The following is a 26,491-nucleotide window of genomic DNA, read 5'->3' on the forward strand; positions in this document are numbered from 1 at the left end:
TTTGGTGATGTAACCAGAAAACTAGGTCAAGTTCTCAGATCTAGTGGGACAGTGGAGGAGCTGTCGGCACAGTGTTGCACCACAGCGTCTGTCCTGCCTTCCATTAGATGGGAACCTGCGCCCCCAACCCCACAGTTTCTGGTCCTGCCGACTCCTGCTACTGCTGTGAATGCAGCGTGAATATCAATGACTCCTGAGGAAATGCATTCACTGTCTCCTTTCACCAGCTCTCCACCCCACCCCCACTATCCCAGGAAATTAAATATAAGCTCCCTCAGTGCTTCTGGGGCTGCTTATGAGAGTTTTTTAAATTTTGTAAAAAACTTCAAGTTTTTGTCAAAAGGGTGATTTTTCTGGAAGGTGCAAGCCTTCATTCCCCACTTCCATCCCTTATCCCTGAAGGTCATGGCTGAGAGTCCCTTTGTTCCAACTAGAAAACCTGGTAAAGATGAGGCAGTGTTTCCCTGCTCCTACCTTTTTATCCAGGTTTAAAAATACAAGTGTGTTACATAACTTCATGATTCCAAATGGGAATGCAGCCTGGCATCCTTGGCGTGCTACCCCTGAGTCAGGTGGCATGCACAGAGCCCGCAGTGCACAGAGCCCGCAGTGCACAGAGCCTGCAGCGGCAGCGCCTGCTCCCCAGGAAGTGCCTCCGCTGCCTCCGCTGCCTCCACTGCCTCCACTGCCGCGGAGCTGAGCTCTTGCCCTTGGGGAAGACAACAGCATGAGGCAGAGTCGCTGGGACACAGCAGGGGTTGAATCTTCTTTCTTTTCTTAAGCTCCAGAGCCCCCCTCCCCAGTGTATATGATGTAACAATTCTGTAGGGGGGGGTGGGAGTGGTAGCTCCTCTTCATCTGTGTGACAGAGGCCCTGATTTAGTGTCTTTTTTATGGACCTCGTGGTGAGCCCGAGTGAGTGCCACAGAAACAAAAAAAACCCGCCTGGCAGATGTCACTAAGCTTTTTTAGCACTGATCTTTTTTAGCACGTTACTAACAGGTAACCTTATTGATTCAGAATGGGGTGCTTCAGCATGAGAGGGCTTTTCAAGAAAGGGATCTCGCCAGAATCTGAGAGCAGAGGTTGGTCCAAGGGAAGGCCCTCTGAGGGCATCAGGCCAAGTACAGAGGGAAGAATCCCAAGTTCTTTCCCAATTACTAGAAATAAATATTAATTATCAAGGTTGCAGTGCCTGACTGAGTTGAAGGCGGCCCTCTCTCGCCCACGACTGCAGAGCTGCCAGCACCAAAGGAGCTCTCCAAGAGGTCATGTGCGTTTGCCTTGTTGTGTGTGTCCTGTTTGTCAAGGAAATCTCACTCTGCAGAGAACCAGAACTGGATAACATGATGGGAGCCTTCATCCTATTCTTTCAACTTTCTCTTTTCAACCATTTCATTGATAGGCTCCTTTGACTTAAGGATTTCCTTGGAAATATGTGGGTGCTGATGAAAATGGTCATCTTTCAAAGAATGCTCAGCTAACATATCTTAGTGTTAGGCTGTATGAAACACATACAGCTATACTGAAATATTTTTAAAAATTAAATAGAACAGTGAGCAAGCACCCTGGAAGGGTTACAGAGCAGCCGGCCTTTTCCTTGGGGCATTTGCCATGCAGCTCCTTGGGTCTTTCCCCATTAAGATTTCACCTTTTCCTCGTATGGTATGAAATCAATTGTGTCCTGCACGAGGAAGATTTCTTCTGGCCATTCAGTTTGTAATCCAGTTGCTCCCCTCGGACTTGTAGCCAAATGTGAGGTTTTTTACCCTGACCTGGCATTAGTCCATTAGTCTTTATTGCTTAGTAGGTGGAGAGGGGAGGCCCCAGGTGAGAATGTTCTCAGGCCCTGCAGCACTGGGGCTGCACCTTACCCTGTGTTGAGACTTGGCGTGTCCAGGGCCTTCTCAGACTCAGGTCTGGCTCAGGCAGAGATCCTGAGTTCGTGTACTGGTGGTCCTGGGCTCAGAACACCAACATGGGGTTTGTGTAGAGTGCTGGGAGATGGCCCCAGGGCAGGCAGACAAGCCTTCCCGGGGTGCCTTTCCCACAGTGTAGTCAAAGACAGAAGGAGAGTAGGTCAGTGCGGTGACAGCTCACCAGGCCGGGAGTCGGGAGGGCAGTGCCTGGTGGGGTGGGGAGTGCCATAGTCCGAGATCCACCAGCATCAGTGGAGGGTGGGTCCCCAAGCGCCTTTTAGAACTGCAAGAGCTGACACAGAGTGGAAGTTAGTATGGTAAAAATCAAAGATGGAATGTAGCTCATCCTGTTTAATTTTGTTTTTAAAACCTACTTTATCAGAGCAGTAGCAGTTGCCATCTATATATTGTTACCAAATTAAACTCATGGTCCTGGGTGGGTGGGTGTGTGGGGGGGGTGTGTGTGTGTGTGTGTGTTTGAGAAAGAGAACACCTGGTGGATATGGGAACAAATGCCCTCCCCCAAGCTGGTATTCTGGGAGCAGATGGTGGTCACCCAGGGAGCCAGCTTTCCTTGCCCTCCTTGGCCTCCTTGGGAGGGGTTGCACAGTGATCTGGTTCCTCCAGGCTCCAGAGGACAGAGCAAGAGGAGCTTCTTAGGCTCTAGATGTTCCTTTGGTTGAGTCAGAAATGAATGAAAGGATGAGGAGATGCTGAAAATAGCCCCCTGGGTTTACTAAGACCTGGAGGTCTTTGCTTCAAGAGAGAGCAGCAGCACCCATTGTCCAGGGGCCAGGCTAGCCCTCTGGGTGAAGGCCGGCTTGGAAGTCAGATAGACCTGGGCCTGAACTGAGTCCTCATGCTGCCATTAAGGGCCAAGGGCAGAGCTCCTGCGAGGCCTCCTCACAGCTGCTTGCAGTTATGCAGATGTGTCCAGTTCGCCTCTTGAAAATGAAGAGTGCCTAGTCCCTCTCATCTTCAGTAAAGGAGGTTTAAGACTGTTTCTGAATCTTTGAACTTTCTGGAAGAAAGAACATTTGGTGTTGGGTCCATTCAGGTGGTTCTTTGGTTTAATTGAGATCCTTATAAAATGTAGGTCTCTTACACAAGGAGAAAAACTTGGTGGCTCGGGTGCCAGTCTCTGAAGTGCTTAGCATGCCCTCTGTCTGTTGTGTCCTAGGCGTTTGAGCTGGCAACGGGAGATTATTTGTTTGAGCCGCATTCTGGAGAGGACTATTCCAGAGACGAAGGTAAGTAGTGTGCCTGCCGAATACCTTAGTCTGGGTCTCTTGAGGGTCCTGGAGTTCTGGAGAGTATTGTACATTTGTGCTGAAACAGAGCTACATATTGGTTTTCAAATACCAAATTCCAATGCTTGCTTTTTCTTTCCTTTTTTTTAAAAATTCATCTGAGCTTGAAGCACCCCCAATGGCAGTGAACGGGCAGAGCCTCCAGGCTAGGGCAGCGCCCAGAGAGCCCTCCCTCCTGCTGCCCTGGCCCCACATGCAGCCGGCCAGGAGAGGACAGGCCGTAGCCTCTCCATCTCTCTGTGGTCCTTTTGTCCACTGAGCTGCTGTTTCTTTTTCTCTCTCCTTTGGGAGCTGAGCTGAAAACCAGGGAATTCTGACTTGAATTCCATCTGTAGACCTGGCCACCTCCATGCTTAGATGCTTGCAATGCTGGGGTGGCCTGGGGTGAGCTGGCCTCAGTTGCTAGTAATGCTCCAGGTGGTGCCTGAGGCCTGCTGGTCTCAGAAGCCTCTGCATTGGATGTGCTGCAAACATTGTTGATTTGGATCTGTTTCTGAGTTTTCACTAATTTCGATTTTTTTTCCCCTCTTCTTTTATCCCCACCCTCCTCTGCCCCTCCCACTCCCATGTCCTGTTTTCTCTCCTCCATAGACCACATAGCCCACATCATAGAGCTGCTAGGCAGTATCCCGAGGCACTTTGCTCTGTCTGGAAAATACTCTCGGGAATTCTTCAATCGCAGAGGTAGTACCTCTTCTTTTTGAGAAGCGCCATGATGCAGACAGAAACGGAATAGCAGCTGCTGATGGCAGCATTAATGATGACAAAGGCATTGCTCCTAAATTTAAAAAACAATCCAGCAGAATTCCTGTGCTGATACGAAAGTTGAGAGGAAAGACTGCATTTGGCCCAGTGCTGCAGTCGCCCTGTGCCGTGCATCAGCTCCGCTGCAGTGCCCTTCGCCGCCGGCCGCCTGCATCAGGGCAACGTGGGCAGAGCCGGTGCTTTCGATTGCTCAGGTCGCTCTCTGTTTCTGTCTGCGCGGGCGGTGGCAGTGTCTGCATGCAGTGTACTGATTAAACTGTCGTGTGTTTCTGTTTTGCTGGCAATGTTTCCCAATGCAGATCACATAGCATTGATCATTGAACTGCTGGGGAAAGTTCCTCGAAAATACGCTATGTTGGGGAAATATTCCAAGGAGTTTTTCACCAGAAAAGGTAACGGTATTTATGCAACACTAATTTCAGCATAATCCTCTCCCAGAAGGAGAAATTATGCTTTTGCATTTGGGCATTGGAGAAAAATCTGGAGTTTTACAACCAGGAAATTCTGAAAACAGCTCCCAAGAAACCAACCTGAGGGAACCACCTGATGTCTGTGGATGGAGAATTCTGTAAGAGACGGCCTCTCCACACCTCTTCTCTCCTGCTCTCAGTGCCAGTCTGTGTGTTCTTTATGAAAAGGAGTTAAGTGATTTCTAGAAACCAGCTAAACCTATCTTTACCTTTTCCATGTTGCTCATGGAGCCAGATTGTTTCTGCACTGGAACAGAGACTGGACTTAGTGAATGTCCGTCGACGTCCTCTTTGATCGAGAGGGTGTAAGCCTGTGGGATCCTGCAGGCCTCATGTTCTCGCAGATCAGATCCTGTTCTGTCATTGCAGTGCCTTACTCTGTATTATCATTGGTTTTATTTCAATATTGCAGTTCTTGTTGATCTTCTTTTGGCACGGCCCTGAACAGCGTTTCTTTGCCCTGTGTAAGTGCCCTTGTTAGTGATCGATTTTACAAACTACCTTAAAACCCCAGGGTATTTATTTTTAAAGGACCTCTCCCCAGTGTCACATTCTTTTGTGTGAGCATAGTTGGTCCTCTTAATTCATGCCTTTTCAGTGTAAGATTTGTGTTTTTTTTGGTTAAGACACTGTTAAAGAACTTTTAAAGTTGGTGTGAGCAGGACATGGAGTTTATAGAAATTCTTGAAAGTCCCAGATTTTCTTTCCTGCTGTAGCTGGGTTTGGAGCGCCAGTCTGACTTCCTCCTTTCCTGTGGGGTAAGGAATTCTTGTAGAGTAGTACTTCCTGTTAAACACCAGAGGCTGGGAACGAACCCTGCCAGGATGGTGGTTTCCTGCTCCACTTACCTGAGCACACTGACCACAGCACCCAGCTCTTTGGGACCACCCAGTGGGCAACCTGTGACATATGTAACTAGGTGCAGTTATTTTCTTACTACTTTTTTAAGGCTTATCACAAGAAAAAAAATGTTAAAACTATTTTTTAGACAACTGTATTAACTTCAGTTCTCAGAATCTGCTCTTCAAGTCTGGGTCACAGGAGCAAGATAGAAAGTTTCACGCCCCACATGCAGACTCTCACACACAGGCCTAAGTTATCTTTAGGGGCCTCTCTGAGCAGCTTGAGGTCACCTATACCTCGGGTGGTAGCTGCCCTGAAGTGTCATGCTTGTTAGGCTTTGCCGCACTCCTCCAGGGACAGCACTTGCTGAACTCCAGCCCAGAAGCAGCTGTGGGCCGACCACCCTCTCCTCATCTCATTTGGCAAGGGCTGTCTTCAGAGGACAGGTCGGTGACTGATTGGTAGTGAATTGTACGGATGGGTGGTTGGTTTCAGCTCAGAGCTCCCTGTCCTGTGGCCCTTTGTGCTGCAAGGGGCCTTTCAGGTTGGCTTTTCCATCAGCACCCTTGCACCTGGGGCAACTCGTGGTCTGTGCCCTTCCCTGTCTGCGCACAGATGAAGTTTCAAGTTCTTGTTCAGAACCTACTGTTCCATCACACGTCATTATCGTACATGTGTTCGAGGACTTGCCCATGTGCTTGTTTAAAGGTGACCTGCGGAGTTGAAATGCATTTAGCATTCTTGGTGTAGACAGACAAAAACATTTGATTCGGTATTCCTGTGATACTGACAGTCTTTTTTTCCCTTCCTTTGGATATAAAGGAGAATTGATTTGGCAAGAAATCCCCTAAAATGACTGGGATTTGGGACTTAAGTTCTTTCCAAATTATTATTTATAATAACAATGGAAATCAGAAGGGAGTTAGGGTTTTTACAGAAGTTACAGGAAAAATATGATGAATGAGGGCCATGATGAAAACATTTCAGGCGGAGGGTCATGATGTGTTGCATGAAAGAGGTGCCTGGGTGTGCCTCCCCGAGTGGCACGTGTGAGAGGGAGGAGGTGTGTCCAGAAGGTGTCCAGCCATTGGTATCAGCCTCTGTGGAAAATAGAGGCATTTATTGAAGAAGATACAAGATACTGTATGTAGGACAATGATGCTTTAGTCCCCCCAAAGTTAGCACCTTGGGAGCTCACACAGTTCTCCTAATCACCATCAGCTGCCCCATCATATTTTTCCCACCTGTCATCGATGGTTTGAAATCTCTTCCCTTTCAAAGGTGATTGTAGTTTTGGAAAAAGCCAGAATTCACAGGTTGCCCAATCTGGACTGTAGGGGGCCGTCCCCTGAGTGTTTTGTTGTTTCGCCAAAAACTGCATGAGATTCGATGTGTGAGTGGGCATGATGACAGGATGGAGCTGCCACTCACCAGTTGCCCAAAGCTGAGACCTTCTGAATCATCTGTCTGAATAGTTTTGGTGGAGGAATGTTCAAGCTTAATGCAAAACTTGATGCAGATCTGTTGCTCTACTCGCTCAGTCATTTTGAATGAGACAGCCACACAGTATGCATGGTCACTCAACAGCGTCTACTGCCCCCACTGACTAGCACAGTGATGTCGTTATTGTTCACTCATGAGCATTCCTGTCCACTCTCCTTGGCTGCCAAGTTACATTGATGTCGCACAACTGTTCTTGTTATACGAACAGTGGCTGGACTTTATTCAGACATACTGTGTACATTTTGGAAAGAATGGGATAAATGTATTCACTTACATTTTTTCCCTAAACTACCTTTGTGCCAGAACTGATAACAAGAAAAGCAGCAAAATTGAAAACGATTAATTTGCACACGTCACGTTGGAAGCAGCCAGCATTACAGGGGAGTAAACAGATTTTCTTGCTCTCTGGGAAGCAGATTTCTCCCCACTGAGACTCTCTCAGACCGAGAGTCTGAGTCTGCATGTGAAAACTAAAAATCAAGTGCAGCTGAGTGACATCTGCTCACATATAATTCGGGCTCTGCCCTGGTAGGTGCCTGGTGTGCAGACGGGCTGCTGTGAGGGGTCAGCTTAGGACTGATCTCAGATTGAGTTTGACTCTTGAAATAGCTAGACCTGTTTCCCTGTATTAGTGGGTCTTGAAACCTTTTAGCTATTAATATTTTAACTGCAGCTTATTCTTAAACATTGCTTCTGGGTTACAAAAAGTCTAGTTTTTCTTCTCAGTGCTAAGCTCTCCCCAGAAGCCGAGCTCTGTGAGAGCAGGGCTCTGTCTGTGTGGGTTCCTGCCAGGTCCCCAGAGCCCAGCTTAGGGAGAAAGGCCATTGAAGTCAATATTTAGTTATCCCATTTAAAAACATTAACCTGTATCCAGCCATCGTTTTAGACAGAAGCCTGTGTAAGCTAGGAGCTGGGTGACAGTATGTGTCACTCTGCCTGGGGTGGCCCGAGGGACACCCCCTACGTAGCCCCCACCCCTGCCTGCCTCCTGACATCATTGCCTGGAGCACCTGCTTTCACCTGCACTAGCCCCCACCCGCTCTGGGGCTCTTGAGAAGGCCCCACCCCCAGCCAAAGTGGCAGCAGAGGGTGGAGGGTGTGAGCATGACTGTGCCCTGGAGGCAGAATATAGTGGCTTAGAATTCCCAGTGAAGAGATTTGGAAAGTAACAAACCACAAGCCACAACCGATCATAGGGTTGATTTACTATTTTACTCATTTATTTTTGAATTTGAGCATATAATGTAAAAAATTAATTGCTACAAGTTCAAGTAAATTCTATTATATTTCGTCCCATTTATTCCTATCATGTATTATAACCTACTAATTAGTGAACTGCTTCTTTTTATTGTATACATTAACACATGGGAATTCTTTTAAAGTGATTTTGTTGTATGTTTTATACCAGCTTTTTATAACAGCTTTATTGAAATATAATCTGCATATCATACAATTCGCTCCTTTCAAGTGGTTTTTCCTATATTCATAGACTTAAGGAGTCATCGCCACTGTCTAATTTGAGGATATTTTCATTATGTCAGAAAGAAACCCTGTGCCCATTAGTAATTTTTCAGTATTGTTCTCACCCTCAGGCCGGGCAGCCACGAATCTGCCTTTCTTGATGAATCTGCGTGTTCTGGACGTTCCATGTGAATGGAATCATGTGGGACACGGACCCTTGTGTTGGCCTCTTCAGTGACTGTGTTTTCATGGCCCCTCAGCACGGCGCGCGTCCGTGCATCATCCATTCGTGCGTGAACCGGCCGCACTCGGTTTCCAGCTAATGGGCATTTGGGTTGTTTCCACTTTTTGGCTGTCATTAATAATGCTTCTTTGAACATTCAGGTACAAGTTTTTGTGTGGACATGTGAATGAATGCACACGTGTGCCAGCTGAAGTACAAAAGTTTTCATTTTGACGAAGTCCAATTTTCTCCGTTTTTGGTTACTGTGCTATTGGTACTGTCGTACCTAAGAACCACTGCCTACTTCAGGGTCACAAAGATTCTTTCTGTTTTCTTCTAAGGCTTTTTAAATTTTTTTTGTTTTTAGATTTTACATCTAGGTCTGTGATCCATTTTGAGTTAAATTTTGTGTGCGTGTGAGATAATAGTTTAAACAGTCTGAACTCAAGTATTTACCTACATGTACTTTGTAGGAATATGTTTAAATTATGTGTTTTGTTTCTTTGTACCGGGAATTATTTGATAGGTTTCCTTTCTATGCGTACGCTATCGAAATTTAATACATTTTATATTATGTTATTTTCTCTAGTTACTGTGATTTGTTGAATCACAGTACCAGGATTTGCCTTCATAGTCCCCCATGTGTGGTGTGAAACCTCATACGCTTGTATGTTTAATTGTGGAATATTATCATTTCATGGGCAAAATAATATATTTCCCTTTACAAATCTCTTAAAATAATATCTAAGAGATGTATAGTGGAAGTGCTTAATTTTTTCCTAAAAAAGTAACCTAATAATCTAGTATGGCAAATACAGTCTTGGTCTCGAGGCCTTTGCTCCTGAGGAGGAGCCCTCCCCCAGGGCCAGCGTCTCATTTCGGAGGCCTGTCCAGGTGATCCTGCCCCAGAGCTTAGCCTAGGGACTGCTGAGGGCTGCACCCATGGCAGGGCCCCCATCTGGTGAGCAGCTCTGTTGGTCTCTTGTTTGCACACATTTGTGTGAGAGCTGATTGTGAGGAAGGGAGAAAGCGCAGACTGCCCCAATTAAGTGCCATTAAGTGTCTGGTTACTTGCAAAATTTGTTTTAGCAGAACAGATCTTGGTATATTTTCCTAAGAGAAAAAATTGTCAAGGCAAAAATTTTTTGCCTTGTGAGGGAGCCACTTATCTTCTTTAGTTTATTTTAATCGTAAGTAGTGGTGGTAGTACAGGTCGTGGTTTCCAGTGTGTCTTCCGCGGGGCAGGGGCTGATGAGGGGGCTCGAGGCCCTGGCTCATCAGATGAGCCTGGACTTGGCATTTCTGCTAGTGGTAGACATTTGGGAGCTTAGGTTTTGTTTCTAAGTAACCTTCAACTAGTTATAAGACCACATTTCTTATCATTGATTTACATATAAGAATGTGCACATATAATCATAGGGCCTAAGTGACTTTATTTTGTTTTTTTCTTGGTATTATGTATTTTTTCCAACTGCCCACATAATCCACATATTCTGTTCAGAGGTGATGCAATATTGCAATGTTATTATGTATTCAATACCTACTGGTGTTTAGGATTATTTTGCATATTGTCCTATTCTAGACAGCATGTTTACATAGTTTTTTATGTGTGATTTACCTGGTCAAAGTGTGTTAGATATTTTAGTGTATTATTTTTAGGTTGTTTGTGGGGACTATTTTTGTCAGTTCATAGTGATGCAGGTTAGGTCTGAGTAATTTTTCACAGCCTCTCAGAAGTGAATTGTTTAGATCACTCTTATGCAGCTTTTAAGTCATCTTTGGGGTAAGCTACTTCTCTCTTCACTGAAGGTTGTACATGCTTTCATGCCTCGTGATGGATTTTAGTTAGCAAAAACTGACACCTTCAGGACTGCATTTCTTTGTTCTGAGCAGACAGGGCTTCTCAGTAGTTGCATTCATTCCCAAACCTGAAAAGTACCGACCTTTTTCGAAGTCAGAATACATGAGTATAGATAAAGCTCTCTTCCCTTCCTAAAAAGCTTGTTTTAGCATGTTATGTGTGAGCTTTCTCAGTTTGCTTTAGCCTTGCTTGGGTGAGATGAACGGCCACTATAAAATCAATAGAGCCCTGGCTGGTGCGGCTCAGTGAGGTAAGTGCCAGTCGCTGATTTGATTCCCAGTCAGGGCACATGCCTGGGTTGCGGGCCAGGTGCCCAGTTGGGAGCGTGCAAGAGGCAACGGATCCATACATCTCTCACACATAGATGTTTTTCTCTTTCTTTCTCCCTTTTACTATCTCTAAAGGTAAATAAATAAAATCTGTTTAAAAAACCCCAAATCAATAGAGCTGCATTATAGAAAATGCAGAAAGAGAGAAACAACCTTGTAACAAAGCTGGTGTTTGGGGCACCTGCTTCATATCTTTGGTGAGCACTTTGAAGATCACTCTTGTGATCATGTGTAGAACATAGTTTTGGCTTCTTTTACTACCAAATATTTTACCCCCAAATTTCCTCCCATGTTATTTAGTGGTATTAAATAATATTCATCAATGGGTATACCATGGTTGCTTGTGTTTTTTTTAAACCACCATTCTTCTGTTACTGAACATTTAAAAATTTGAAAGTATGGATAATTTTTCAGTGAGCATATTTTGGGGGTGGGTGGTGGGTGCCAGCTTTATTTCCTTAGGCTAGATTCCTAGAAGTGGAGTTTCTGGGGGAAAGGGGATGGACATTCAGGGATTGTGCAGACTTTGTTCCCATGGAAGGCGGGTCCACTGCCCGACTGTAAACCCAGGCCTGACCACAGTCTGGAGGCTGAGCTTAACTCCATCCTCAGGCCTCACATTGGAGCCAGAAGCTTATTTTATAACTGGCTTCTTTAACAAGAAACTTTATGCAAAGATGTTTTTAATCAGAACTCTGTGCACATCATGATTACAAGTAGACATGGTAGTTTATAAGCGCATACATTGGAAGAGTATAGGTCAAAATAAGAAGTCCCGGTGGGGTGGGATTACAGGTCATTTCTCCTTTTGTGTTTGTAATTTTCTGCAGTGTTCTTTTATTTTCTTTATGATTAAAGAAAGAGGAAAAGTGCATTTCCAAATTGAGCTGAGTAAGTGGGTGAAACAAACCGAGCCTCCTGAGAAGACCTGTAAGCAGAAAACTGAATCTCTGTTTCTGTCTGTCAGGAGAAAATTCACAGTGTTGGTCAGATTGTAGGTGAAAGGGGAGAGAGAAACTGGCCCCCCATGGCTGTGCCCATTGGGGGCTGGGCATGCTTCAGCTCCATGCTGGTTGCAGGACTTGCTCTGGGCCGGAGAGGGTGTGCAGAATGGGGTGCAGCTTTCTGTGGGAGCTGCTTTGGCCGGCACTGAGGGGCACCCAGTGAGGCCTCTCTTTAGGTGGGGGTGGGGTGTCCTATAAAAGCTTCCAACAGAGAAAATGAGTTATTCATAATGAAACATCTCCTATGGCAGTTTGGCTAAAAAAGTAACTCTTTCTCCTGTTATGAAAAAGATTTTGATAGTTTCAAACCACTTCCTGCCTTGTTAGTCATTCTGTCACGTTTATACTGCAGCTAAGCACATTCTGAAAAGAGTAACTTCAAGATTTACACATTGATTGATGCCCTGATAGCTTCGATTTTAGAACAGTGTGTAGAAATGAGTGGTATTTGACTCAGGTTGGCATATGGATCTGTGCTGTCTGGTATAGTAGCCACTAGCTACTTGTGGCTACTTACACTTAAATTAACACTTTAGTTCTTTAATCACACCAACCACATTTCAAGTACTCAGAAGCCACACAGAGCGAGCAGCTGCCCTATTGGACAGAAGGGATGAAGTTCTGCATCTCTAGCATCACAGGAAGTTCTCTCAAATAGCCTATTCTAGAGGGAAAGATTCTTTTTTCTTTGCATGGTAACATGTGAAATAGTGGTCCAAAGAGCTTAAGAATAGTGTGTATCTTAATCCTTTTTCTAAGCAAATTTGCAAGTTGCAAAGGATACCAAGCTGGAGTGGGAGTGCCTCAGTGAATGAAAACATCCTGGGCTCTGCTTATTTAAAGAAACCTAGAATTTTTGTGAATGAACTAGTCTGTTTAAGTCAATGCCTATTTAATTACATTTGACGAGCTTACTTGAAATATGAGACACTTGTGGTTCATTTAATGGTTATTCTTGAGAAAAGCTAGCCACCTTTGTTGCTGGATAGTGTTGAGCAGGTAGGTATCTGCTTCGCTGAAAAGAGCCTGCTTGGACCGATGATGGGAAATGCAGATTTAGAGCTCTCTTGACAGTGCCTATTTCTTCCCTGTAGGAGAACTGCGGCACATCACCAAGCTGAAGCCCTGGAGCCTCTTTGACGTACTTGTGGAAAAGTATGGGTGGCCCCACGAAGATGCTGCACAGTTTACAGATTTCCTGATTCCAATGTTAGAAATGGTTCCAGAAAAACGAGCTTCAGCTGGCGAATGCCTTCGGCACCCTTGGTTGAATTCTTAGCAGATTCTACAAATACAGCATTCTGAGCTAGCAAATGTTTTCCAGTACATTGGACCTAAATGGTGACTCTCATTCTTTTAACAGGATTACAAGTGAGCTGGCTTCATCCTCAGACCTTTATTTTGCTTTGAGGTACTGTTGTTTGACATTTTGCTTTTGTGCACTGTGATCCTGGGGAAGGGTAGTCCTTTGTCTTCAGCTTAGTAGTTTACTGATCCACTTTCTTCTGGAAACAATAACACGTCTCTAAGCATTGTTTCATGTGTTGTGTAACATTCAGATGTCAGGGGTTTTTTTTTTTGAACAAAAAAACTTTGCCCCTTGTGTTTTGGCAGGTTTTGTAACTATTTATGAAGAAATATTTTAGCCTAATACTATATAATTTACAATCTTAAGAAATTACCAAGTTGAATCGAAGAAATAGCAAGGAAATGTACAATTTTATCTTCTGGCAAAGGGACATCATTCCTGTATTATAGTGTATGTAAATGCACCCTGTAAATGTTAATTTCCATTAAATATAGGATGGGAATTCCGATTTCAGAAAAGCTACCAAGTCTTGAGTGCTTTGTAGCCTAAGTTGCATGTAGCAGACTTAGCTCCAAGGAGTTGTACAAACTTTTCATTCCGTAACAGTCCTTTTCCATGGGATTTTAAACAACGTGGCTCTGGGTTATGTCATTCCTTATATGGCACTTTAAAGAAGAAAAAAACATACTTTCCACTCTGAAGTATATATTGTAATTTAGCATTCCCCTTCCTGTTTTTGCATATTTTAAAAGTACTTCTAAGGGAAAAGAGCAGTTCCCCTTTAAAAATGCGATAGCCTGGTACCATGTGGTGTTGCCTCCTGCAAACACTGTAAGTTAAATTCTCCATAGATTAAACTGGACAAGAGAAATACATTTGGTGTGTGGAATGAAAATATATATATTTTTTGGAAAGTCTTGCTCATACTTGTCTAGAACCAAGTTATGGTACACACAGTTTTCAGTGCACAATGGGCAGAACACTAACGCACACCTCACAGGTAATAGTGAGCGTGTTCATTCCGTAGGCATTTTTGTGTGTAACCATAGCCAATTTTACTAGCTTTTTGATTATCTTTCCACACACTGAAGTTGAGAAAATGGTTTCCCTTTGCAGGTTACACACAATTTTGTTTATGCGTTTCCTTAAAATTGTAGAATCCAAGACACAGACCATAGTACGCAATACAATTTTAGAATGTAATACAAAGAGGTATATTTAGCCTCTTTTAGAAGTCAGTGGATTTGACTACCAGTTGTTTTTTTTTTAATTTTACATTAAGGTGCCTCCTTTTTCTTGACTTTGTCCATTAACAATTTATTCATATGCCTTTGCAATAACTAGATTGTGAAAAGATAAGTGTTGTAACAATAATCCATTGTTTGAGGTGCTTGCGGTTGTTTTAAAAATTAAAATGTTTTCAGGTTTTTTTTTCCAGACATTGCCTTGATCATTGGCCTGTATTTGAATCGATAGAACCAACATTTACTATCCATTCAGTGTAGTGTACCCAAAACTAAAGGAAATACCAGCATTACCACTGCAGGGAATGTAGTTCTGTAACATGAGAAGTAGGCTTTATATGAGGCAATTATTCATTGTCTTACAAGGCTATAGAATATAGATTTAGAAAAAATGCTGTAGTGTATAGATTTAATGCCTAGAATTTCAATGATTCTTTCATTTACGTTTTATGAAAAACATAATTACACTGAGCATTGTAAATTTTCTAACAGTGTTCACTTTGAGGGAACAAGAGACATAGTCAGTCCTCTTTGGAGTTAGCACTGTATCACATATCACTGCAAGTTGGAATATACACACCCTCATTTATGAAATGTGCTTCTAAGTTTTTCTAATGAGGCTTTAAGCTACCACGTGGGTTCTATGGCAGATGGTGGTTATCTACCATTTCCACTGGAACCATTCTTATAAGAACCACAGAGTACATTTTATGTCTTCTGTAAGTCTCTTAAGAATTTTTGTCAGGGCTATAGCACACTTGAATGAAATTTACCTAATGCAGTTTCAACTCTTAGAAAATAAACTCAATTATGAATTTTGTAAGGATCTGTCCTTTATGATAAAATAGTGTAACTAGTTTACAATGTAAAAGACAACTGTTCTACAAGGAATATACATTTGTATTAGGTATAGTATGGTTTTTAGCAGATTCTTGGTGGCCCAAGCTAAGTGAGAACTGCTAGTTATGAAAAACACTGTAGCCAGCTCAGTGATTTTAGTTGAATGTTCTATCTTTTCCTCTAGTCCATGTGAAGTCTTCATGGAAATGACAAGCAGTGGATTACATACATGATTATAGCAGGTTCAGAAGCTGGCTGTCTGGAAATTAGAATTGCCCAAAGGCAGAGAAAAGGTGGATATAAGAGCTTCAAAAACAGGCATTAATTTTTAGGTGAAAACTGATTTACTAACTTGCTTCTTCCTATGTCTGGATCATATGTAATTAACTACTGCTTCCTACAGGGGTAGAGAGCTTCGGTTTGTATCTACAGTTGGAATTCTTAAGTTCCACTTTTTTTCTTCCATTAATATTTTTAACTTTAATTTTTGGTAAAGAACAGTACTTGAGGTAAAGGACAGTATTGTGGAATCAAAGACTTTACAGAAGAGATTCTGCATACATTATTTATGTAGTAGGCAAATCTGAGGAATTAAGAACCCTTCCAAGAGATGAATATTGGTACTTCACTATGCTTAGTTAACTTAGCTGTACAGTGTTTGAAACGGTCAAGATGGGTGATGTAAAGACATTTTTTCTTGGACAAGTGTTTCTTTTGATAAAGTAGACTTTTGTTCGATAAAGGCAAGGATGATAAGGTTGGCCCACATTTTTTAAAAAACTTGAAGCTGATTAGGACTGATCCCCAAATGCAGCTGTATTAATGTACTATCATAGGCTAGTTTCCAAAAGGAAATGGAGCTTTAAAGTGTAAAACATGACTTACATTACTGCCAAATCCTAGTCATTTTAAGTCTGTTGACTTTTTTCTTCTCCATTGCGCAGTATTTGTATACTGTGCTAAATTGTGTCAAGTAACGATGATGAAAAAAGTGTTGCCATATAGTGCCATTACTCTTAGTTATACTTAATCCTCCTGAGGACAAAAGAATTTTTTATTTTACCAAAATTACTAGCATAGTTCAGTAGTAAAATATTCACTTGAGAGGCCATTTTCATTTCACTTGAAAGATCGAAGAATAATGCCTTTTCCCTTCAGTTTAGTACACCCAAAACAAATTTTTAAAATGTCCTCTTTTTCAGATGCCATTAGCTAGATGGTAAATGTTAATTTAAGGTTTTAAACAACTTTGATTAACAGGACCTGTTTTAAAATGTACAAATTAGATGTCCCTGTGTGTTTAGACAGGTATTCCATATTGTCAAATAGTTGGTGTAAATTAAGGTTTGTAACTCTATCTTGTGTGATGCTTTAATGGTACGGGTTCATTTTGCATGAGGGCAGGCATACAGAACATTTACATGTTTCCTATGGCTCTTGCTCCTGCAGAAATGACAAGCAGGAACAGTACAGAAGTCCTTACTGCCTCCTGATCTTGCTACAGTCCAACTGAGCTAGTAGCTGCTAAAGAAAATGGAAGGCTACTTATAAACTGTATTCAAAAGAAAACTTTCATAAAAGCACTTGCTTAAACAGACCCCAATCTCAGAAGTTGTACAAGACAATTTGGTAAAACTGACATAATTGTGATTTATTAACATGAATTAAAATGCCCAACCAGTGCTTCAGTGTGACAGTATATTTAAAATAAAAAAATTAAAGGCCATATACTGTACTACTTTCACAAAGATCACACAGTTTTGTAAAGACTTGTAATATGTACAATGCTATATATCAAATGAAAAAAGCTGTAAGCAATTATATACGCAAAGGAAATGCAGTATTTACAGTTTGTCAGGAGACATTAAAAATCATCTATACATTAAATTACATTTTGCTTGCAAATAACCGGTAAAACAAAAAGAGCCATGTCCACACCAAACTATAAAAATCTGTATTGCATTTTTCATATCTAAGATGCACTCACAGAATTGCTGAAGGAAAAAACGAAAATCCTCATACTGCCATTGCTTAGCTCTGTACTTAATGCATATGTATAAAATAATACAGAAAACATTCACTAAATGAATTTAACTGCAACAGAATTTAATCATGTAGCATCAGTTCTACCAGAAAAACAGCTGGAATGTTCGCTTACAAAATAAAGATACCTAATACTGGTTTAATAGCACATTTTTAAAGGAATTTTAAAAAGCAAAAATGGGAAAGATATAATGAAAGAGCACTGGTGTTTGTTTTTCATTTGTTTTAATACAAAGTTTCATGTACAAGCTTTAAAAAGTACCTTAACAGGTACATATGAAATATACAGTTTATCTTACAGGAACATTTTTAAAAAATGTTTTTGGGAGTCCATTTTAATGCCACCCTGAACCATGGTAATTGTTCTGAAATGTTGGTGGCACCTGTGCTCTGTGAACTGGAATCTGTCCAGGCACTGGAGATGCCTGCTGAGGTCCTTGAACCCCGTGTGGCAGAGCCACAGAGCCAGGATGAGGACAGAACCCTGAAGCAGGTGTTGGAATACTGTTTGGTCCTTGGGGCTGGAGATGAGGACCTGCGACTGGTAATGGACAATGTGGCCCTGTTCCAGAAGGCTGGTGTTGGGCTCCCGGTCCCAAAGTGGTGTGATGTGTAGCCTGTGAGGGATACGGTGGTACAGCTGGATGAGCACTTGAAGGAAAAAGTGGAGGTCCTTGATGGGGTGGATGGTGTAAGGCTTGAGCTGATGTGGTATGATGCCCGGAAGCCAAAACACTGGAAGGCGGAGGAGGAGGTGGTGGGGGTGGTGCTGAATTTACAACATGCTGGTGTTGTGCTTGTAGACCTTGGAGTCCTGTGGAAGGATGGGGTGGTGGATGGTGATGAGGGGCAGGAACAGGAGGTGGAGGGGGTGGTGGCAAATGGTGTCCAGCAGTTTGAGCATGAATATGTGACCCAGGGGTGACGGCATGAACAGGCCCTACTACATGTGCTACAGAGTGTTGCTGATGGGAACTTGGCTGTTGTACAAGGTGTGGTCCTGGAGCAGGTGGAGGTGGAGGAGGGGGTGGGACGACAGCAGCGGAAGTTGGATGGTGAATGGTAGGGTTCTGAGAAGGCAAAAAATGCCCTGGAGTGACGTGGTGTCCTGGAACTGTTTGCTGGCTTGTGGTGCCAGGAAGTGCTTGATTTGGTCCTGATGTAAACACAGTTTGTTGGGAAAGACTACCTTTAAGCTGATTATAATTCTGAAAGTTTGCAGAGGGCTGCTGGTTTTGATAATAGGAAGAAGGAGGTGGAGGGGGTGGAGGGGGTGGTGCCGCGTTGTTCAGACTTTGTTGGTTAAAGGGACTGTAGGTTGCCGAAGATTGTCCTGAGGGTGTCTGTGTAAATAACGCTCCTGAAGTTGCCTGCTGAGTGTTGGCTTGAAGGTTCTGTGCTGCTGGATAAAAGTTCCTCTGAGGCTCTCGCTGAGGCGTTCCAACTTGAGGTGACTGTGAATGGTGCGGCCGGTAGGGAGATCCTAACTGCTGTGAAGGAGGCTTTGGTGAAAGATAACCGTGCTGGACAGGCGTATGAGGCGTAGATGACTTTGGAGGGTTTTCTACATGAGGTGATGGAGGACAGTGCAACTTCACTGGTGCAGAGGGCAGCTTTTGTGAAAGCTGCTCAGATGAATTACGAGCAAGTGGCTGAGGAGGATGATTCTTTGAAAGTGCTTGGGTATTATTTAATAGCTGTTTTTGTTGGAGTTCTGTTTTCAGGTGAACACCATTCTCAGCTTCTGCCACCATACCTGTTGCCTCCCACTGGGAATCTGATTTTGTGAGTATTTTCCCATGTGGTTGAACAGGAATTACAGGTCCCGGTGAACCAGGCTATGAAAAGAAAAACGAATCATATAAACTATTTCATAAACTTTAAGAAACAGTTTTATAAAATATATTGGTATTTATTAATTACAGAGGATTGGGGTATTTAGAGGATTGGGGTATTTAGCTAATTCAAGAAGTTATAATAATAAATAAGCTTAGACTAAATTCTCCTGGTTTAATTTTTATTAAAGACAAGTTAAGGAAATAATGATCTTTAATCTGCTTTTTTCCCTTAAGTAATGATACCTTTTTGGGGGACTTACGGTGGAAAACTCTAATAACCCTAAACACCAGGTTTCAATTCCATGAGTGAAACCCCTACACCCAACCTATGATAAATTGGTTGGGGTAAATAAAGTTGTTCCCCCTAAACCATTCTGGTTGTATCATCTTTCACAAATATAAAATGATATAAATAATGCTCAAATATAAATAATCCAAGTACAAGATTACTTAAATGTATGATGTTCTTTAAGGACAAACAAAAAGGAACTCAATCTCAGATTCCTCATCTTTAGTTTCCACAGTTTCTGCCACATTAGATGATCACATCTTCAGGATCCAGGATGCAGAAAGCATTTGTTTTAAATAAATGTCATCTTTAGAGAATTTCATGAAAAGACTGTGAATTTCCTAACTAGCAACAGAATAGGGGTAGGACTCTTGGAGAAAATGCAAGCTACTGCAGTACATTTAGAGCATTAAAAAATTTAGTTAAATATTAACAAGAAAAAAATTAGTCAAGTATTAACAAGAAAAGTGTCTAGAAATCAGAAACATTATTTGACACAGCAGAAAAATCTGTGTGCATATTACCATCTACTTTTCTGAATGGCCATGTTCGACGGTCAATGTTATTTACCTTGCTCATTTTTGGAGAGCTTTTACAAGTATTTTGAGAAATATCTGGGGACAGACATTCATTTATAGTCATGGGTTCTAGGTTTTCAGGTTCCAGATCTGTAAAGCAGAAAAAAGTATAGTAAGTACAAAATTCCGTGATGTGTATATTGCCTTTTACTAACACTATGAAGCACTGTGCATTCTACTATTCAAATCAACTTTTTATAAAGACCCTCTCCTTTCTAACTTAAAACCACAACCCTGATAGGTCATCTGCTTACTGACCTTCCATTAGTTCACTGAAAGAAGGGACTGGGCCCTTGGGTTGCAACTGGGGAATGTGATTTGAATGAGATGAAGGTGAAGACAGAACATGACTCGGTGAACATGGGACACATGGTGATTCTCCCCCTAGAGATGAAGCAGAAGCAGACCCAAAGAGAACATTAGAACTGCAAAGAACGAGGGTGCACAGTGATTACCTGACTCCACTCTTTGGCAACAGAACAAGCTCACTTACCACTATCTTTATCTTTTCGGTGATCACTGAGAAGTAAAGCTCTCTGGTAACTCCTTTCTCTCACCTGCTCCACTGAAGTTGAGGCAGTCCTTTCAAATAAAATCATATCATTAATTCAAAGAAGCTACTGCTAGTTAGATTATTCTTTGTCCCCTGATGGTCAAAACATGCCCTCTCAGGGCAAGACTTTTCGTTCTTTTGGGAAAACACTTTGGTGTTCAGCTTTGAAAACAGCACCTCTCACCCCCTCAACAGCTTTCAAAACTTGAGATTTTCTCCTCATTTATTTGAGTTACTCAGACTCCATTGCTTTGTTTTAATCAATTTCTTGGTGAAAAGGAGGGGGGTGTTGGAGGGTAGTGTACTAACATTCAGAATGTCGCTTCAGGTTACCAAAGGTTATCAAAGATACTGTACAAATGACCTTGTGTCTGAATTGCAAAGTCAGAGGAAGCCCTCAGGGGGCAAGGGGGGGACCAAGGAGCAAAGTGAATGTGGTCTCCTGCCCTTTGTCAAGACCCATCCTACATCCACCTGCTCCTGCTGAAGAAACACTATACTTGGTTCTTTCAAGGTAACTGGTAAAGAAACTGCAAGATATTGACTAAGATAAAGGTTCTTTGGCGAGGAATTTTTATGTGAAAACTGTCAAGGAGTAAACACAATGAACCTTTGACAACACAGACAAATGTGTAACTGGAAGAGGATCTTTGAAAATGATGTTTGTAAACCTCTATTTACTTAGCTTTAAGAGAAAGACATTAACAAAACCTGTTCTTTTCAGAATAGCATACTTCAAATATTTACACAATGAAGACTATTTTAATTATAAGGTATTCTTGTAGTTTTCAAGGTAAAGTTTATAAGGTAAACTTGTAGTTTTCAAGTGACCAATTAGGTTTTTAAACAGGCTTACCACTGAACTTCTGGTTCATTCTTCTCAGTGGCAGAAACTTCCTTAACTGCACAGTTATTGCTGGTTTCTTCCGAAGAAGCATTATAAACTGTAGCTGGTGTTGGTAAAGATAGGCCAGCAGTGCTTTCTACCTGCTCCCCATTTTCACTCCTGTTGGCACACCCATCACCATTGTTGCTCAAGTTCCCACTTGCTTGAGGTGATGCACTAACCAGTGGAAAGTGTTCCGTCTTAGAGCCACTTTTCCTAGCTTCCCGTTGTCGTTTACGGTATTCTAGTAGGGAGACCTTAAGGAAGACAAAAAGGAAATATTTTACTCTTGTTTTATATGTCAGTCAATCTATTCTTTTTTTATAAAGAGAATTACTACATTTATATTAGGAAAATTATGTAAAATAATTTGATTTTGAACAAATAATAACAATAATAATTATTATTATCAAATGCCTGTTATATGCCAGGCATTGTATTTAATGATTTACATACATTATCTCATTTAATCCTCACAACAACCCTATGAAATAGGTATATTATCATCCCCATTTTACAGATGAGGAAATTGAGTAACTCACTCACTCAAGGTCACACAGCTGGTGAGTGTTGGAGCCGGGATTCGAACCTAGGTCTTACTTGAAAGCCCGTGCTCTTTCCACTATACTACATTGCTTCCCACAAAGTTGCCAACTGGACTCTGTTACAAAAATTAAAAGCACACATCACTAAAATTCTTTGACTTATAAAGCAATAAGCCTATTAACAAATAAAATACGTGTTGTGGTTTCTCCCATTTTTCTGAAACAAGGCATTCTAATTGTCTTGCTTACGTATGCCAAATGAATGACAGTGTTAAGTCAGGGAATTATATAATATTTATTCAAAATACAAGTAATACTGTGGAAAGGCATTTTTTTATGCAAGACTACCTGTTCTACATAAAGTAAGGGTAGTAACACAAATATTATACAGCTTTGTTTATTTGGTAGGGATTACTCTTTTGGTTAAAATAATCATCTCAAGATTTCAATTTCTGAAACCATGCTCATTATAAGAAATTTTCCACATGGTTAGAGTGTTTTACTTCTCTGTTGACATTTTCTAATTAACTGGACATTTACAAAAGGTTTAAAAATGTACATATCAAAAATTCAACTTGAATAACTATATGAATGCCTTACATAATGCATACAAAAGCTAGTTATTACCCTCAAGAGGAGTATGAAAAAAACACTATTAAAAGGACTATAAATCTTTAAATTTGTAACCTTTTTCTTTTGTGGTGGATTCTGGGGAGTGCAACTTCCGTCGATCAAATTGTCATTAACAGTCCGTCCGAAACCAGAAACAAGCCCATCTTCTGAAGTACAAAACACAGGTGTTTCCATAAACATGCCTCTAGTATCATCCTGCATCAGGCACTTTGACTCACTTATTCGGAAGCCTCCTCCAACCTCCAACTGATGTGAGGGTGTCAGGTCCCTCAAGTTAGAGTTTACTGAGAAGTTAACGCCTGTTCTGTCAGGACTCTTTACCCAGGAAGAATATATTGTGCCCCGTCCAGAGTGAGTAGATTCCAGTTGGCTGTTAGAATCAGTCCTGTCGTGTGTAGGTGTTTCCATGCTTTTATGTAAGGCAGTTTGCTCGATTGCATCAAGTCCCAGTTGGAGTTCTGAGACAGGCTCCTTTTCTCCAGGGCACTGCCTGTTGACTTCAGTCCTACTCCTCGGGCTGGTATAACCAATAGTCTTTATTTCTTGCAGACCCAGTTCAGTTAAATTAGAATTTCTGAAAGGCCCCAATGTTAACATGGTTGAAGATCTGTCATATCCCTGTTTACAGAATACAAAAAAAATTATATGACCACATCTTGAGACTGATACTAATTATTAAAGCAAAGTAAGGATATTAGAGAAAAGTCACCAATTTAAATAACCTTTTTGAATACTTGAATAATCCCTTACCTCTTGACTATAAGTGCGTCTCTTAATTTCTGGAGAACTTTCTGGGGAAGAAATATTCTACATAAAAAGAAATAATTACAATTGAAAATTAAAATATGTAATTCCTTGATATTTGTAGAAATGAAAACTTAAAATGAGAAACTAGTACATAAACTTTGGCTTCAAACTTTGTTTTTATTTCCATTTCCCATAAGATCATTTGCTTTAAGGTCAATTTGATATATAGTCACTGAGTCTGACCTCTGTATCAGTAAGATGATGGTTACATTCATTTTAGTAAAAATAAAACTAAAATTTACATAAATGCATATTGTAAATTTTCTTAGTTTCTTAAAAACTTTCTAATTTCAGTAAACCAGTTATTTAAAAGGGGAAAATACAAGCTATTAAAATATTCCCATCCCCATGAGTTAGATTTTTTTTTTCATTTAAATTTCTCACCTCAAAGTGCATGGTATTTCCGGGTGTGCCAGGAGTTACTGGGGTAACTGGTGAATATATGGGCTTATAACCATTTCTACAAGTTTCATCATCTGATTTTATTCGTGGAGGAGTGGCAAATGATGGGTCCGTGGAAGAAATATCTATGTGAGTTGGTGTAGCATAAGGTGAAGGAGTAGGTGTAGAGGTTTCTGAGAAGGCAGAATCTAGCAACTGATAAAGTCTTCGTTTTTTTAGTGGTGTAGTTAAATCTGTTGGGTAAAAGAATTTATAAGAAATAATACTGTTGGTATTTGTTATGAAGATCAAAACCTCAACAACAGAAATAATGATGACTTTCATCCCCAAACAAGTTCAGGGTTTTTAAATTACTAATATGAAGCAATCTCTCCCTACCCCCCAACTTAGTGAATAACTAATTTCACTGTTAGCATGCATTATCTTGCCAGAAAGCTTACAGGCCTAGGGGGTCTCTAAGAAATCTTAGAAGTAGAGATGTTAATTTAATTGATTTGTAAGAGTCCTTTTTACTTTTTAAATCTGTTTGAAGATCAGCCAACCCAAAAGTCGAACAGTCTAAAAATTCAACCATTAGCCCAACATCCATGGTAGTGCAAATTAAGGCTTTCATGTCTACCTTCATCCAAAAGGTTAGAGGACAGAAATGAGAACATACATGTAATAAAGTGCTTCTTTTATAAAGTATATCATCGTAACTGGAATGTGCCTGTTTATATAAAATAATACACATCTGGCCATATTCTTCACATTAAAACAACTCTGAAAAAATGGTACCTGGAAGGGAACAGCTTTCATTTAATAGTAGTGGACTTTTATTTTCACCATTGACTGTAGGACTTCTGGATCTTTCTTGACAGGATAAACTAAATCTATGTAAAATTGTTGAGTTTTCTTCTTCTAGAGCTTGCTTCAACCATCGCTGAAATACATTAAGCAATAAATGAATAGAAATTGATTTGTCACTGTTTATATAGCCTATGACTGTAGAGCCGATTCCAAAAGCATTTATTTCACTACCAAAAATGGTAGTGAGCAATGAGATTGACATTTGGCTCATCACAGAGTTTTATATCCCAAAAAGGTTTACCTTCTTGCATGAGCCAGAAATGTTTTCAGTAGGTTCTTTTCTTCTCCTTTTTTCTGAAAGGAATGGTGAAGTAAACCTAATATAGTGCTTAGGAGTAGAGTACACATGGGGACTGTATGCAAGACCCGGTAGAGAATTAAGCTGTGTAGCCAACACTTCAGGATCCGTGGTGATGCGCAGAGGCCTTTCTGAAACGCTATCTGAGGGTTTTCCTGTCTTCTCATTCTTCTCACTTAACCACTCATTGACCAAGTGCTAGAGAAGAGAAAAAACTGGATTACTATACAGATTCTCCTATAGAATATGCTAATACACAATTTGAAATGGATGTGTTACCTAAAATGATGTCCCCCCAAATCCACATCACTGTACGTTTCCTTGGTTATCACTATTCTTACCCCTATTTTTTTTAATACACAAAACACATGGTAACTTTCATAAAACAGTAAAATCTAAGACACTTCAGCACCATCTTATAAACATAAACACTAAATTTAGGTTTGTTACTGCTACTATTATAGGTATAAAATTTTCACTGCTTTGTTCAAAAAATCTCATTTGGGGTGGTGCTTTTCTGCTTGGCTGCCCATTAGAACGGGCAGTAAATCTCCAGATGGAGATTGACTAATGCATATACATTTTTTTTTAAAAAAAAGCTGTCAGCATTGACAATCACTATTTATTGAAGGTGTGTAACTGGTGCTATAAATTTATTTAAATTCCTAATCATTTAGTCAGGTAATAATTAACAAGCAGGGATGATGTCATAATTGTAACCAAGAAAGTAGCTTCTTTTTTAAATATGAGTTTCCCTCCACTAATCAAAATCACAAAGAAAAGTTTCTATTATTTTTTTGTCCTTCCAAAGTGGGCAAAAGTAACTGCTCATTGTCAACACAAGTAATGGTTTGTTTGACCATGATCTGTGATGCAGTAAAGAGAACACAAACTTCAAATGAAACAGAACTGTGTTTAGATCTTATCTCCAACTAACCCTCTGACCCGCCATTGAAGTGTACTCCAGGGTTCATCCTAGACGTTTACTAACTCTGCTCCTCATGGTTTCATAGCACCTACAAAGTACTGAATTTGTTAAGAACAAAAACAAGATAAATTAAGCTTGAAAGTATTTTGATATAGAAATGTATGAGAAGGATACATTTATTATCTCTCTCTCTGCTCCATCCAGTCTATTGCACTCTATTTGAAAATGGGAGAAAACCAGAAGCTTCATAAAAGATGTTCTGTTATTTCTGTACTCAGGTTGGTTTTCAGTAAATAGTTTCCCATAACTGCTTCATTAAATTTGACAGTAAGTTTTCAAAGATTTTTTTATGTATTGCTCCAAAACTATTCTTTCTTATAAATTTTCATGTTCTTAGTATATTCTATGGAAATCCAGAACTTCCTCACATTTACTTCTTATACTCTGCATGTAATATATAGTAAAAATACACAGATAAAAAGAGATAACAACTAAAACCAGTTACTTCTGATAAGTGTAAAATTAGTACACAGGGCAGGCAAAATTCTTTAAAGAAATCCTGAATTGCAATAGTAAAACCAAGCCTTGACAGACTCAGTATTATGATTGCTTTTATAACAGTAATGCAAATGTTTACAGTAACTGATTTTATAGTTTTCCAATTCTCATCCTTAGCTAAAATGTATAAAAACTATGCCTCTTTCTTATGAGATGTTGCATATTTAACATAAGACAGATGTTAGGAAACAGCTCTTACGTTC

General features: G+C 40.8%; 2 protein-coding genes across 10 annotated transcripts in view; one reads left to right on the top strand and one right to left on the bottom strand.

Annotated features, from left to right (window-relative positions):
• Positions 1-14,436, top strand: part of SRPK2 (SRSF protein kinase 2) — a 253,160-nt gene extending 238,724 nt beyond the window's left edge. For 3 of the 6 annotated variants that reach the window (XM_037057068.1, XM_037057070.1, XM_037057072.1), the window contains 4 exons: positions 3,100-3,169; positions 3,821-3,913; positions 4,294-4,386; positions 12,783-12,967. In XM_037057068.1, coding sequence (XP_036912963.1) covers positions 3,100-3,169; positions 3,821-3,913; positions 4,294-4,386; positions 12,783-12,967 — 441 coding nt within the window. Of the gene's footprint in view, positions 1-3,099; positions 3,170-3,820; positions 3,914-4,293; positions 4,387-12,782 lie in introns of all 6 variants that reach the window. The other 3 variants (XM_037057067.1, XM_037057069.1, XM_037057071.1) reach the window with 3 other exon arrangements.
• A 2,270-nt stretch (positions 14,437-16,706) lies between these two features.
• Positions 16,707-26,491, bottom strand: part of KMT2E (lysine methyltransferase 2E (inactive)) — an 89,338-nt gene continuing 79,553 nt past the window's right edge. For 3 of the 4 annotated variants that reach the window (XM_037057064.1, XM_037057063.1, XM_037057066.1), the window contains 10 exons: positions 24,746-25,000; positions 24,433-24,577; positions 23,638-23,888; positions 23,197-23,253; positions 22,501-23,064; positions 21,239-21,525; positions 20,323-20,411; positions 20,088-20,213; positions 19,822-19,919; positions 16,707-18,962 (listed from right to left, as the gene is read on the bottom strand). In XM_037057064.1, coding sequence (XP_036912959.1) covers positions 17,460-18,962; positions 19,822-19,919; positions 20,088-20,213; positions 20,323-20,411; positions 21,239-21,525; positions 22,501-23,064; positions 23,197-23,253; positions 23,638-23,888; positions 24,433-24,577; positions 24,746-25,000 — 3,375 coding nt within the window. In that variant the 3' untranslated portion in view covers positions 16,707-17,459. The remainder of the gene's footprint in view (positions 18,963-19,821; positions 19,920-20,087; positions 20,214-20,322; positions 20,412-21,238; positions 21,526-22,500; positions 23,065-23,196; positions 23,254-23,637; positions 23,889-24,432; positions 24,578-24,745; positions 25,001-26,491) is intronic. The other variant, XM_037057065.1, reaches the window with a different exon arrangement.

Source organism: Sturnira hondurensis, unplaced genomic scaffold (assembly GCF_014824575.4).
Source record: "Sturnira hondurensis isolate 20B ecotype Veracruz unplaced genomic scaffold, ASM1482457v3 Scaffold0009314, whole genome shotgun sequence".
NCBI lineage: Eukaryota > Metazoa > Chordata > Mammalia > Chiroptera > Phyllostomidae > Sturnira > Sturnira hondurensis.